This window comes from Gossypium arboreum, chromosome 11 (genome assembly GCF_025698485.1).
Source record: "Gossypium arboreum isolate Shixiya-1 chromosome 11, ASM2569848v2, whole genome shotgun sequence".
Lineage (NCBI taxonomy): Eukaryota > Viridiplantae > Streptophyta > Magnoliopsida > Malvales > Malvaceae > Gossypium > Gossypium arboreum.
The window spans coordinates 20,268,320-20,284,477 of NC_069080.1; the positions used below are offsets into that span (position 1 = coordinate 20,268,320).

Below are 16,158 nucleotides of genomic sequence, written 5' to 3' on the forward strand. Positions count from 1 at the left end.
ATTGTAAAATGAATGTGAATTAACTATAAAAGTTTGTAATTGTTCTAAAAAGTCCGGTAATGCTCCATAACCCTGTTTCGACGACGGTATAGGGTTAAGGGGTGTTACAAATAAAATGTGTGGGTCTCCGAGCACCATCGCTCGACCAAAACGGATATTAAGTCGTATTGCCAATCAAACGTCTGGATTAATGCTGCTGATTTGAATCCGATTAACTCCAAGTATAGCATGAGACTTTCATCCGGCAGATAGCCTACACTATTCACACGACCCCTCAGTTCGCGGTATGGGCACTGACACTATTAAATTTCCAAAATAGTTAATATAACCTAATTTAATTCCGTAAATTACATAAGTAACAAATAACAATTTTATTACCATCTTATTAATAGTTTTTGATATGTGATCGTCATTATTAATCAAAGAACCCATTTAGTAATTTGCAATTTTTAAAAAAAATGAATTCAATTAGTTTGTTGCAAAAACACATTAACGTAAATAATTTGGATTTGAGCCTTTTATCTCAATAATAGGAGAATAAAAGATTTCAAGAATTAATTTCTAAAGGGTTCATTTTAAATAATTATCAAAACACATTAATATTATATAATAAATAATACGATAAATATAGTACAATAATAATATAATTACAATAAAAATCTATAAAATTCCATATTTTACCTACATAACAAAAATTTATGTTAGTCTACAGTAATAATATAATTAAAACAAACCGAAATTATCTAAACAAATAAAACATACAATTCAAAAGTAAAAGCAGAAACATACCTATTTAGTTTCTTCCAAACAACTTTGTAAAAATATATAAAAACAAAATTAATCAACATCTCAATAAATCAAAAATAATTGTCAAATAAATAAATAAATAAACAACTACATTCATAACGAATCACAATAAACATTAAACTAAACAAATAATTAACTTAATCATAAATTACTAACAAAATAACTTTAAAATAAATTTAAAAAATAAAAATTACATTCATAACCTAACAAATCACAATAAACACTAAACTAAACAAACAATGTATAATAGTTACGAACAAAATAACTTTAAAATAAATAAAAACAACATAAAAATCACAATAAAAAACTAAACAATACTAACAAAATAATTTATAACAATTCCTCATCATAATCCTTTCTATTTAAAAAAATAAACAAAAATAAATTGTCGTTCTTTTTTTTCTTCTCCTTCTCTTCTTTTTCACTGCTGTTGTTTTCTTTTTCTTTTTTTTTTCTTTTATTGTTTCTCTTCTTCTCTACAAGAGGGGTCATGGTTATAAGGTAACCCAAATCACTCTCCATCTTTCTTCTCTTTCTTCTCGAGGCTCGAGGATGTGACTAGACAATGCTGACGGACGAGACTGAAGCATGGCACCAGTGTCGCCTGTCAGGGAGGTGTGACTGGTGCCGCCTACCTGCCTGACATTGCCTCTTCCTGACCTATACCAATATTTTATAACCAAATTTAGTATATACCTATATATTTTGGATGCTACCAATCATAATGATGTGGCCCATTAAAATATTAATTTATTTACATGAAATCGTGCCAAAAAAAAAAAGATGGTACCGCCTATGCACCACCCTCTACCCCTTAAATATCTTATTTTTGAATTTAATTTTTTATTTTATATTATTGGTGTAAAAAAGCCACATATATATGTAAATTAGCCAAAATCTAGAATTGTATTTGCATAGTATTTATTTGAGAAATAGTATTTATATTTTCTTAAAATTCTTTTTATCATGTCTATAATATATCTAGTGATTATATCGTTATGTGAACCGCTTGGTACGACACACAACCGTACGCAATACGACAATCAATACAATGAAAAGAAAAAGAGTCAAAATGACTCCCAATAATGATTTGCCACCTCATCATCACTTTTGTTCTACTACTGTTTCTTTTCCAACGACTAAGCTCAACGGTCTCAGCTCTGAAATATCATCCAACCTCTTCCTTGACTTGGACTATCAAAACCCCCAAAATCCCAACGTAGGGATTTCACAATCCAAAATGCTACTTAAATTATTCCCAATTCCGTTGCTTTTTATCTTAACTTTCTCCATTTCAGTAGAATCAAGATGCACCAGAAGCTGCACGGCCTTAGCATCCTACTACGTTCCGCCAGAATCAAACTTGACCTTCGTATCCGAGCTTTTTAATTCGACCCTTGCTCCTTCCTCCACGTTAAATTTCGACTCAATCCTTAGTTACAACAAACAAGTTGCCAACAAAGACAGCGTCGAAAGTGGTACTAGACTCAATGTTCCTTTCCCTTGCGATTGCATCAACGGCTCATTACCCGCCCACGAGTTCAGCTACAGAGTTAGGTCCAACGACACTTACTACAAGATCGCCACAGAATACTACTCGAACTTGACAACGGTTAATTGGTTGCTGCCGTTCAATACCTATCCGCCGACGAATATACCGGATACTGGGACGGTTAGGGTGGTGGTTAATTGTTCGTGCGGTGACGCTACTATTTCGAAGGATTACGGGCTGTTTATTACATATCCGCTCCGACCGGGGGAGAATTTGAGTTATGTCTTGACTCAGGTGAATCTGTCATCGGATTTGTCGGGGTTGGTGCAGAGATACAACCCCGGGGTGAATTTCAGCTCAGGGGCTGGTCTGGTATTTATCCCGGGAAGAGGTGATTTCTTTTAACATTTTTTGTTTAATTTATAGGTAAGTGAAAATGGAATAATTTTGTTGTAGAATTTTATTGTCCATACGGAGCAGATTTGCTCTCATTAGCATTTTTGTTTGATTTTGTGTTTATAAAATAAAAAGGCTTTTTGTTGTTGGGGGGGGGGGGTAGGATTCACTCTATAGGAGTGGGGTTGATCAAACGGAAAGTTTAGCTGAAAGTCATGATTGTTCTGCTACTGTATAAAGTGATGTGGCGTTCATTGCGTTTTCTAAAAGATGGATTGTTTTCACTGTCATCAACAATTACAAGCATCTTCATTTTGCTCAGCATGCTCCGTGTCCAATAATCATTCAGGTCGATTTTTGGGAACATTTATGCCTGAGAAAATTGCAAACTACATGCAATTATTTCATTTCTAGTTTGTTCTTTCAGATTACCCACCGCCACGGGAGTTTTACAATTAGTTAACTTGTTGGTTTTAAACACCTAGGGCAAGGCATTATGCTTTGTTACGCCAACTGTCATGAATAAATGTAAATTCACCTCACTGAAGGAATTTCTTTTTCTTGTACAGATGCTAATGGTAATTTTCCACCCATCCAATCAAGGTAGTTAACGCAGCTTTAAACTTTAAAAATAGTTTGTTGTATTATTATCATTTGTTTCGACTTTGAATCTTTACATTTTCTGAATCAGTTTATTCGTTCTTTCTGTTTTGCAGCACAGGTGATTTGGCCTTCCGTGCATGTTGCTTTTGTCATGATTATGATATTGGTATTCTGATTGACCGGAAACCTTTTTATACTTTGAGCTTATATGTTGTTTTTACATAATCAGGAATTTCGGGTGGAGTTATTGCTGGGATATCTATAGCAGCCATAGTGGTATTGCTGTTGCTGGGAATTGGTGTATATATTGGATTTTTCCGAAAGAAGAAGGTAAAGGGAGAAACATTGTCCTCGACAGACTCCCAGGATTTATTAGCTCAAGTTGGAAATGGTAACCCTGCTGCTTCTCTTTCCCCTTTTTCTTATATATGTAATTGTGAGATTTTAGCCAACTAAAGATTATTTCACAAATTTATTGTTTTTTACAAGTGTTTTAGACTGTGCTGCCAGTTGAATCCCTGAAAACATAGGTGATTAATTAGCAAACCCGCTCGATGTACGGCCCTTTATTCCAGAATGTAGAGCAAAAGAACATGCTTTGTCTTATTTCTAATCCCCTAAAGTTCTCTATTCAAGAATTTGCACCTTAAATTCTTGCTGAGAGATTGGGATTATCTATTTGTTAATTACAAAAACAAAATCACACTGTACTTTGCTAGTAAATCTTGATTACGTTTATCTCAATTGCTGATTGGCCCCTGCTTTTTTTTCTTCTCTATCTTTCTTTTGTTGGTGGGAATTGTTTAGCTTTTGGAAGTAAAGCAGTGGAATCAACTCCGGCTGTTGCTGCTTCTCCAGGCCTTACTGGCATTTCCGTTGACAAATCAGTTGAGTTCTCTTATGAAGAACTTGCCCAGGCGACTGATAATTTTAGTATGGCTAAAAAGATTGGTGAAGGTGGCTTTGGGGCTGTTTACTATGCAAATCTGAGAGGCGAGGTTTGTAGTTGTGTAGTCTTTTGTTTTTATTATTAAATTATGGAAAAGAAAAATTCTATTGGGTGCTTCTGTTAACGTTAAGTAAGTAATCGTTAGCTGCCTTGTACTTATTGAATATGGACTAAGCTTTAGGGACTGTCTCAAAGTTTGGCATGTTACTTTAGAGAGAAAAATTGTAGATTGGAGAAGAGATCACTTGGGTTTCTTGCTAATATTATTGAGGGAAAGAAAAACCTTTTTCTAGCCACATATTAGAGTTTAAGAGGATGAAAATTCAGAATACCACAGTTTGGTGGATGTTCATTTGCATCTGTAATTTGCTTGCATTTCTGTCCAAGATTTTGTAATGTACTTTATGTGGATAGTTGGATATAGAGCTCAAGCCTGATTGCTATAGTTGAGCATCTAAACTGACGAGGAATGCACGTGAAAGATGCATGAATGAGATGTGTCCTATATTAGGAAGCACAACTTTGCCACTTCTTACATTTAAGAAATACAATAAAAATACATATGCACGCTAGTATTTTTTGTTGGTGTGGGGATAAAATAAACTTATGAGAAATTAATGAAGGCTTTTAAGGCGTATATCAATACTCACTTTCTTTAAGGTTTTATCTGCTGCCACCTATATTATGGTGTGTAAAAGAGTTACTAGCAAATGAACCTCGAGGATACAATGAAACCCAATGACTATCTAAGTTTTACACTAACGGAAACAGTTAACTGAGCACTGAGCGGAGCGTAACAAGGACATTAATTTCTATAAAGAATTTCTGTAGTAATTTTTTATAGAATAATCTAAGAATATAAAAGATGGTGGGAGAATAGAAAAAAAACTTTTGATGTGTTTTTCTGATATATCAGGTAAATGAAATTTGACTCCTATTTCTAAAAATTTTCATATATCTTTATAGGAACACAATTATCTAAATGTTTACCTGAATAATTATGACTATTTGTTAATAATTAAATGGCATAAATATTGACAACTTTTGGGTAATAATCAAGGTACATACCTTTTGGTTACTTATAACTTTTCATTTGTAATTATGGAAAATTATATATATTGAAAATGTTCAAACATTTTTCTGAATTGTTAGATTACTCAATGTTTTTTACAGTTAATATCCCTGCATCAATGAATCATTGCCATCTTGTGTTGATTCCATATGTCACATCTCTTTATTAATTATTGTGCAGGAAGCTGCAATCAAGAAGATGGATATGCAGGCAACCAAAGAATTTCTAGCTGAATTGAAGGTTTTGACACATGTTCATCACCTGAACCTGGTAATGTACTTTCTTTTTCTCATGCTTCGAAGGCAGATATCTTTGAATAATTGTTTTTCATTAACTAGAAAACATTTCTTAAATGTTACTTTTATCTGTGAGTCTAGAAAACATTTTGTTAATATTCTAGGTGCGGCCCATAGGCCATAAGCCAAAGGCCAGATTTTTGTTCTCTGTAGTTCAATGAGTCAGAGGAGTTGTCTATATCCACATATGGCACAGTTTTTCATGCATTATTTGCCCTAACTCTTATTTTCCTTAATGTTAAGAAACTTAATACAGATAATTGAATGGAGTTTATGGTATCATGCAGAATTAGATTCTCACTGAGTCTACTATACATTTCTTTGCAGTTGTGACAATGCACAAGTAATTAAGTTGTTTAACTTTTCAGTCATTGTAGTGGAATTCATTGGCCTTCCTTTTTTTCATTTATAAGTTTTTCTTCCTTTATAAACATCCTCTTTCATCTATGACCTTCTAAAATTCCTATTTTTGTTATTTATCTTCAAAGTGAATATTAATGTGTTTGTCCAATACAGGTGCGTTTAATTGGATACTGTGTTGAAGGCTCTCTTTTCCTAGTGTACGAATACATTGAGAATGGCAATCTAAGTCAGCATTTGCGAGGCTCAGGTGAGATTTCTTACGCTGAAACTATCCCAAATGCAATTGATTCAGAGCAGCACTAATGGGATTCTATTGTTTATTTCCAGGCAGGGAGCCACTTCCTTGGTCTACTCGAGTGCAAATTGCCCTCGACTCAGCCAGAGGTCTTGAATATATTCACGAGCATACTGTCCCTGTTTACATTCATCGGGACATTAAATCAGCTAATATATTGATAGACAAAAAGTTCCGTGCAAAGGTTATTCCTTCCTGATCTCTCATCGGGTCGACTGTTTGAAAGCTTCTTGTTATAATTGCACTTTAATAAATTTTTAACATCAATGCAGGTTGCAGATTTTGGATTAACAAAACTGACAGAGGTTGGAAATTCATCCCTACCCACACGTCTTGTTGGGACATTTGGATACATGCCACCAGAGTAAGATAAATTTTGTTCTTATTAATTCCAAGTAATTTGTAACTCGTTAGCTGCTGTTTTTTAGGACCAGCCATAAGTTCATCAACTGGCTAGACTAATTGTCTCCTCCTCAGTAGGTTTATAGGCCAATGATCTTTTGTACAAATTATTAGCTGATTTGGTGTGTCTACGTTGGTATCTTTGTTTTCCACAAATTTGTTCTAATTAATTTGAAGTAATTTGTAAGTTACTAGCTATTGTTAAGGACAGGCCATAAGTTCAACAACTGGCTAGACTCTCCTATTCAGTAGGTTTATGACCATAGAGGCCAATGATCCCTTATACAAATAACTAAGCTGCATGATATGTCTACCTTCGTATCCAGTTTAATGTTAGCAACTTAGCAACAACTGCTGTTAGAGACCATATATTTTGTAAATTGCCTCTAGTCAATGAATTTGCGACTGGAGGAGCTTCAGATAGTTTGCATAATATTTGGCTTGGATATTGTAATTCATAATCTTCTAAATTAAATCAAACAGAAGTAGGCATAGGAACCAAAACCTATAGAATTACTTCGGCTAGGTTTAATATTCTAAGTTGGTTTATTTATTTATTTATTTATTTTCTGAAACACAAAGCCCAAAAAACTTATGTTATGTATGACTCAGTATTTAAATTCTGTTTGTAAAAGGGGTCTTTTTTATAAAAATAATATTAAAGAATTAATTAATTACAAAAATAGGATGTCTACTATCATAGTTTTAAGTGTCGCTTAATACATTGACGGTACCGGTGATTTTTTTTTAAAAAAATCTAATAGTAAAGTAAAAAAAGTTGAAAAAGTGAAAAAAAAATTTGTTGTGCCGCCTGACACATTGATAGTACCGGTGAATTTTAAAAAAATTGATTGTAAAAGAACAAATGAAAAAGTGAAAAAAAAAACCCTAATTTGTGGTCCCACCACCGGACAATAGCTTTTTTCTTGCATTTAATGCCTTAATGCCTTTCCTCTACATTTAATGTCTTTTTCTTGCATTTAATTCATAAAACAATAAATTTTTTTTACCGATTGAGTTTTAACTCGATTGGTATAAGTGTGGTTATCAAGTTAGAAGGACATGAGTTTGAGTGCGCTGAAGTGCATTAACCTCCTATCTATAGGTTGAGAAAGTACTATGAGTAGTTCTAGGCATTATGTCAAAAAACAATAGATATTATCGGAACATATAATGAAGTTGTTAAAAAAAACAGTTTTTTTATTTAATCAATGGGTGCCGCCAATCAAAAAAATATTTTTTCCACTTTTTCTACTTTTTCTTTCTTGTCAAAATTTTTTTAAATTTATTGATGTTGCTAATATGTCAAGCGGCATCCAAAATTATTGTAACAAACACTCCATTCTTCATAATTAACTAATTTTTTAAAATTATATTTATAAAAAACCCTAAAACGGATTCCAAAAATGGTTTAAATGATTGTGAATCAACTTAGATTAACAATTGGTATTGAGGTTGTACAACAAAAAAGGGGGAGGATGTAGAACATAGTTCTGCAGCATTATAGACATGAATTAACATTCAATTATCATGCTTATGTTTCTAAAGCCAGATGCTATTGACAGAAAACACTAATTCTCTTCTTTATTATGGAAATGAACCAATTACTATTTGTTAACCCTTAGGTTGTCCAGTTCATATTTATTCCATATAGGATAAAATCTAAAAGTGTAGGTAGTAAAGAAGCTCTGGAAAAAACAAGAAAAAAATTTTGTTAATTAAAACTTTGTTTGCTTCCAAAGGGGTATGCCACCAAGGAGTTTGCCATCTTTCTTTAAGGTTGGTGTTTTAAAAAATGGACTAACTTTATCCATTTTGTCTGCAGATACGCTCAATATGGCGATGTTTCTCCTAAAATAGATGTATTTGCCTTTGGGGTTGTGCTGTATGAGCTGATTTCTGCTAAAGAAGCTCTTGTCAAAGCAAACAGCTCCCCCGCTGAAACGAAGGGTCTGGTTGCTCTGGTTAGTATCGTTTAAATCCCTTTATTCCAATTAATGAATAGTGATGACAGATGAGCTAAATTCCAAAAGGTACAATTTTTTTTTTTTGTTACAATTGGAATGTGATTTGAGCAAAAAACATTAAACATTATGATGCTATACGCATATCTGGAGTAATTCTTTTAGCAAATCAATTTTAATAAATGGAGACACTGTGGTTAATATTTTCTCCTTGTGCAGTTCGAGGGTGGTCTTGATGAGCCTGATCCTAAAGCAGGGCTGTGCAAACTTATTGATCCGAGGCTTGGAGATAATTACCCCCTTGACTCCGTATTCAAGGTGAGAGCAATTCCTGGGGAAATGATATGCATGTGGATTTTTTTTCAACGATTTTGATATGACAAAACAGAGGTGGCTGTTTTTATATTGCAGATGGCTCAGCTTGCCAAAGCTTGCACACAAGAAAACCCTCAACTACGACCAAGTATGAGGTCAATAGTGGTTGCCCTAATGACTCTTTCATCCACAACGGAGGATTGGGATGTTGGTACTTTCTACGAAAATCAAGCTGTTGTCAACCTTATGTCCGGACGATAGATCAGCGAACAGGAATGAATGGTAAGACCTTTGTTGCTGTGAATTACAGCTCTTTTTCTAATGGAAACACCGAGATTTACTTCTAGTCACTTTGAATCCTAGGATCTTCTATTGCCTTCCCTCGTCCCTTGTATCATAACCATAATTTTTTTATTTATACTTTTTTGTCATCTTAAAAAAATTACTTATTTAAAGTGATTTTCAAGATACATTATATATGTTGGGTATAAAGTGGATTAGAATAACATCTTTTTAGGGAAGGAGAATTGGGTTGTTCATTTTGAGCCCTTTATTTAATGTTAATTAAGATTTCAAATTTCAAATTAAGGGACTTGATTAATAAATTATGTAGAATTGATGTTATAGGTTGTGATATCAACTGCATCACTTGAGTGATAGAGATTGAATAGATTCAACATTAGTCCCTTCCATAAATTATAAAACTATCATTGCAACGTTTGGGTTTTGATCAAATATAATTCAACATTCTCACTTCCAAGGATTTTATACTTATTCGTTCTAATGGCATTGTTTTCTTTTTAAAATTATAAGGAGCTTAGGTTAGAAGGACTAGTAACTGGTGAGATAAGTTTTTTTTTCTTTTTTTTTTTTTTTAAATTTGAACCAAATCGATTTGATATTCAAACAAAAATAAATAAAATCGATATGATCTAATTATTAATTTGTAACATTATTTTTTAAAAACGATATTATTAAGAATGATAGTTCTAAGCTTTGAACATAAATAATAAAAACTTAAAAATATAAAAAAATTATAATTACTAGTCATAAATATTATTTTAATATTTTTAAAATTTTGAAATAGTTATCAAATCATCTTAAATTGGAAAATTATATTTGTATTAGGGATATTAAGTTAAAATATTTTCTATTAATATAAGTTTTATGGTTAATTCCATCCAAAGTCTTTATACCAGGAATCAAGATTATATTTATATTCAAATTTCAATATATTTTAATTCAATCTTTAAATTATAAATAACATTTCAAATAATTTTTTTTCAATCACTGTAATAAATTTTCAATTAAATGTCAATTGGTGACATGTGTAAACATCTTACTAAAACATCCTTTTATCTTTCATACTTCCCCTATTTTTTTTTTCCTTTTTCCTTTTTCCATTTTTTACTACCCTTTTATACTTTTTTTCATAAATAAATACAAATAGAAATAAATAATATTTCATCTTTTTTTTTCTCAGCAACGGTGCCAGTCTCCGGGTTGGCTATCACCCACCTTTTTCCTCTATCATCAACCCTTTCTTTCTTTCTTCTTCTCATTCACTACATATATCTTCTCTCTTTTCAGTTTGCAAATATATTTTATGGATATCTTTGTTGTCTACGCAAGTTGTGATGGACAAATGACGATGTCTGTCGTTCGCTAAAACTCTACTGGACTCTTCGTCAATTTTTTAATATGTTTCTGTTTTGAGAGTATTTTAGAATAAAAAATAATTTCACGCATCAATTTGGATCTGTGTTGTCTTAAGTTTTATATGTTTTTTGTTTATTTTTTCATTGTTTAATAAGTCTTCAGTTTTAGAAGTTTTTGTCTGCTCTTGTAGCACGTTTTTTGGTATTACTTATGCATGTAATCTTAGTTTTACAAGTGATTTTAGGGGTGATTTTGTTATTGTCCTCTCTAGTTTGGTGAATGTTCAATTCTTTTGTCGATTTTTTGCTTGCCGCTTTGGACCATCCGGGGCTGATTTCCTTATCGTATTAAGTGTTTGCAATCACTCCAGATATGTAGTGCTTGAGTTGTGATAAAGCTAATTGTCAACGTGTCATAATGTTATATTGATACTGAGGGAAAAACCTTTATTGTATTAATGGAGCTTGCCCTTCACTATTTACAATGAGTGTTTGATATTTTTTTCTCTGAATTCTATGGTTCAATTCATTGAATAAATTAATGAATTTACCTTTCAAAAAAAATTTGTGTTAGGTTAAATTATGCTATTACTTTCTGCACTTTATAAAAGTTATTTATTTAATTTTTATACTTTAATTTGGTCATTTCTAGTTCTTATACTTTTAAATTTTAAAACTTCAGTCATCACCAAAAATAATTATTAAATTCATTAAATTAAATTATGCTATTTCAATTTTGTTCCTGTCTCCAAACTTTTACTTTTAAATATATTACAGAATATAAATAGATTAGTTCTATTATTGAGTGAAATAAAATTCTAATTTCTTGTTAAGATATTATTTTAATAAAATATTTGAACCTTCCTAAAATATATTAATAATATTTTCTTAAATAAAAATAATCTGGTACTATATTAATAAATTTTATTAAAGATAAGTTTTAAATCTTACTAAATCTTATTAATATTTCATAATTTTAATTTAAAAATTTAAAATTAAATATGATCTAAATCTCCAACATTGTTACAATAACCTTCCTGTAACATTCAAAACTTTTGGTAGACAAATGGGATCATTGTAATGAGAATTGATTGTATATTATTTCTATCTGAAACATAAACTTATGGTACTCTATACGACATAATTTAACATTATATTTCAACTAAAATACATATACAACTTCTAAGTGTCACTATAAAAATTAAATTTAAATAATAATTGATAATGTATTTTTAAATTCTCATAAAAACATTATAAAATTTGGGAAATAATTAATAAATAATCACATTGATTTTAACGCCATTTAATTTTTTTATAAAAACATTATTATCCTTTTAAATAAAATTATTTTTAATTTTTAAGATTTTATGTAAAATATAAAAATATTAATATTTGATACTTTATAAAAAAATTGATATTTTTTAAACTGAATTAAAACTCTATTCATTATTGACATTAACTCAATTAACCATTTAAATAACCTTTAGTCATTTATTGAGTTGGTGTGAGTCAAACAAACCATTAATAAACCATGCAAAATAAACCATTAATTTTACCATTATAACTAGAGTAAACTGCTCAGATAATCACTTAAGTTTTAGCGTGTTCCTGCTTTGATCACTATATATATATATATATATATTTGTTAATTTAGTCACATTCTCGTTAAAAGCAATTTTTTATTTTTATTACTCCACCCTTAAAATGTGTTTGGTTATCATATGGAATGTTGACGAGTCTGGTATAATAACAAATTAGCCCTCAATGTTTACTCATTTTGTTAATTTAATCTTTGACTTTGAAAATTTCAATAAATTTAACCATTAACATTTACATATCATCAATTTAATATACAATATTCAAAAAAATTATAAAAAGAGGTATTTAAGATTTTAAATATATTCAAACTATGTGGGCAGCACCCAAAATCAATTATCTAAAAGCATCAAGCATATAAATTCAGCAAATTTGTTAACCCTAGAAACAGACAAGGCTATTGCATCGGTTCAAATCGTCCGGTACGGCTCTGGCGATGGTGTTGCTCGAGAGATCGAGGTGTTGAATTAAGACTTGTTAAAGCTGAGAAATTATGGAACATTTCCCCGGAAGTGTTGTTTCAAGACAGGTTTATACGGATGGCTCTTTGTTGTTCAATAGCGGACAGGGGCGTAGCCAGAGGGGGCTGGCATGGGCCCCGGCCCCCCCTAAAATGGAAATTTTCATTTTAGGCCCTTAAAATTTTTAAAAATTTTTAAATTAGTAAAGGTAAAATTGTACTTTGGCCCCCTTTAAAATTATAAAAATTCAATTTAATTCTTTACAAATTATAAAAATATAAACTATAAAAAATTAAAATTTCATCCGGCCCCCTAAAAAAGTTTTTTGGCTTCGCCCCTGATAGCGGACGATGAAGAACAACAGATTCCCTGCCCTGACATGCTGAAATGGATTCATCAAGGTTCCATTCTAATTATTTTAATCGGTTTACTCGTTTGTGTTCTTCCAGGAATGTATTCAGGTTCAGCAGAGCTTCCTTGTTTGTTTCTAGGGAATCTCCATTGACAACATATTAGCTGTAAATTATATTCAGACACAGAAATCAATGTCTCAAACATGTTGTATAAAAGAAAGATTTCCATGCACGCATGTGAAAATTCAGTATCAAAAGCAAGTTTTCAAGCATCTCAACTGATCAAAGAATCTCCAGTGGAGAATAGTAAACTGATAAAAAGAATATTAAAATTACATACCTGAAATCCTAAGGGAGAAAATATATAGATGAACAAAGTGAAACGCCATGAAATAGCTTGATCTCCTGATATGATGATCTTCTTCTCCATGTTTCAATTTTCAGTTATTTTTTTCGAATAATGAGCTACTTAATTAAGCACCCCATCAAATTAAAACATTTGAACAAATTTGCTGAATTTATATGCTTCATGCTTTTAGATAATAGATTCTCGGTATTACCACATAATTTGAATATATTTAAAATTTTTAAATAAATCTTTTAAATTTTTTGAATATTTATATATATATTTATATATTTTTAATTTTAATTTGCATTTTTAACATTAAAATCATGGCCAAAATGACACAATGTAAATATTAATGAGGGTTAAATTTGTTAAAATTTTCAAAATCAAGATAAAATTAACAAAATGAGTAAACATTAATCGCTAAATATGTTATTATAGCAGGCCATGCCAGCATTTTGTTTGGTGACCAAACACATTTTAACGGTGGAGTGACTAAAATAAGAAATTGACTCACTAAATTAACAAAAAAAAATCAATGATCAAATCAAAAACATGCAAAAAACTTAGGTGATTATTAGAAAAGTTTGCCCAAATAACTAAAGCATCAATTGATTATAATATTAATTCTTAATGAATATATTTGTGACCTATTTTTTCATATAGATTTTTAATAAATATATATTTATTTTATATATTTTTCACTAATATGTTGGTTGTACCCTAAGTCTAGCATTTATTTCAATTTTTGAAGGGTCAACAACTTAAACTCTAAAAACCTTTCAAAGCATTTTACACACTTCGATCAAGCTTTTACCGCCCACCCCGCAGACCTTTACATCGTCATCCCTCACCCGCTGCAAACATGGGATATTTTTATTAAGGTATGAAAGCTTGGTTCTGCTAGCTGAAGGTTTGTGTAGGTGCTTCTGTGGCTAGTTAGGCAGTTAGGTAATTTTGTTAGTAGTTAGGCATTGTAGTTGAGATAGGTGTGAGTTAAGTCAATTAAATTCAGTTTGTTTCAATGTAGTCACTTCATTTTCAGTTAACGTATCAATTGAGAATCAATTAGGTTGTTTGTTAGACTGAGTTTCTTAGCTGGTTCATTAGCAATCCTTGTATAAATACGATGCTCGATCCTTTAGGATTATTAGAGCTTATGAAATAAAATAAATAGACCCATTTTATAATTTTCCAATTTCTTATTCTATGATTGAATCAAACATGGTATCAGAGCCAGTAATTATTTTGGTTGTGTGAAAGAGCTTTTTGTTGTTACTTGGTTGTTAAGGTAGATTCTTATTGAGTGTTCTTGTGTTGATCTTTATGGATCCAAAAGTGGTCTCTAGAAATGGAGGTAGTCAACATCAATCTTCTTCAAATGCTACTAAGCAGGTACATTCTCATAGCTTAGACCCAATGTCGGCATCGCATGGAGTGGTCAAAAGAGTTCAACAGTTTCCAAAACATAAGACTGTTAAACTTAGTGAGAACAACTTTCTTCTTTAAAAACATCAGATTATGCTCATTCTTGAAGGATATGGTTTGCAAGATTATATGTTAGGTTATATTAATGTTACTTAGTTTATAGTTGATGCAAATGGAAAGTTGATTGATAATCCAGAGATATTGTTGCATAAACAACAAGATAAGTTGTTGGAATATTGATTATTATCTATTGTGTGTGTTGATGCTTTACCTTATCTGACCAGTGCTTCTACTAGTTTTGATGTATGAGTGAAAATTGAGAAACAAATTGCTACTCAGTCTAGTATTAAGATTTTAAGTTTAAGGCATATGCTTTATTCTCAGAAAAAAAAGGGTCAATTAACTATAAAAGAGTACTTGTCCAAGGTCAAAAGTATGTGTGATGTTTTGTCTACACCTGGAAGTGTTGTTTATGATAATAATAATAAAAAAAAACAAGTAAGCATCATTCTTGTAAGGCTTCCAATTGACTATGAGTCGGTTAGAGTAGTGGCCTTAGCAACTAGTGTCTCTCTTGAACTTCTTGCTAGAATGTTAACTGATTATGAATCAAGGCAACTTGAGTTTGTAGCTAATTTTCCTATACAAGCTAATGTCGTTCAACAACAGAAGTGTGATGAAGTGGATTAGTCCAAGAATACTCATATCAATAGTGTTTCGAGTAGAAGCTACACTCAATGACACAAACAACAGTTTAAAGGTGGCAGAAGGTACTATCGTTGCAGAGGATGTGGAGGTCATTTTTCTCACAACCGACTCAATGTCAAGTTTGTGTCCAGATTGGACATGTAGTGCATAAATGCTACTATAGATTTAATGAAATGTATTCTAATATATCTGATTTGAATCAATGGGGTAGATGTAAGTAAATTATCATCAGCTTGTGGATCAAGGCCAAGGCCAGTTTTCTCAAAATTACGGTGCCTTTCCACGACACTAATGTTGTGGTCATACAATGCATGGTAATGTGCTCTATCCTCCTAACCAGAGAATGTCCCTAATGCTTCTCATCAAAGTTGGTAGCCTCTCTTAGTTAAAACAAAGTTTTAGGTAAGCAGCTTTCCTCAGTCAGGGCATTCTAAGTCAAAATGTCATTTGGTTTCTACCAATATTAGTGAACAAGTCTGGTATCTAGACTTAGGGGCTACTAATCATGTGACCAATGGTCTCTCCACTTTCAATAGAGTTGTTGAATACACAGTAGTTTTAAACTAAACTTTCTTATATTTCATTGTTAATTTCTTGGGTTTTTTTGCAGAACGACTGTATTTAGCTATTCCCAAACTTTGTTGGTATGTGGTA

General features: G+C 31.4%; 1 protein-coding gene across 1 annotated transcript; it reads left to right on the forward strand.

Moving 5' to 3' along the window:
- Positions 1–1,864: 1,864 nt before the first annotated feature.
- On the forward strand, positions 1,865–9,481 carry LOC108472394 (chitin elicitor receptor kinase 1-like). Its single transcript, XM_053022241.1, is given in 11 exon segments — positions 1,865–2,690; positions 3,265–3,298; positions 3,502–3,689; positions 4,106–4,296; positions 5,500–5,589; positions 6,132–6,225; positions 6,306–6,457; positions 6,546–6,637; positions 8,501–8,639; positions 8,859–8,957; positions 9,051–9,481. Coding segments are annotated over 11 exon segments (2,055 nt in total). The 5' UTR covers positions 1,865–1,879; the 3' UTR covers positions 9,216–9,481.
- The last annotated feature ends 6,677 nt before the right edge of the window (positions 9,482–16,158 follow it).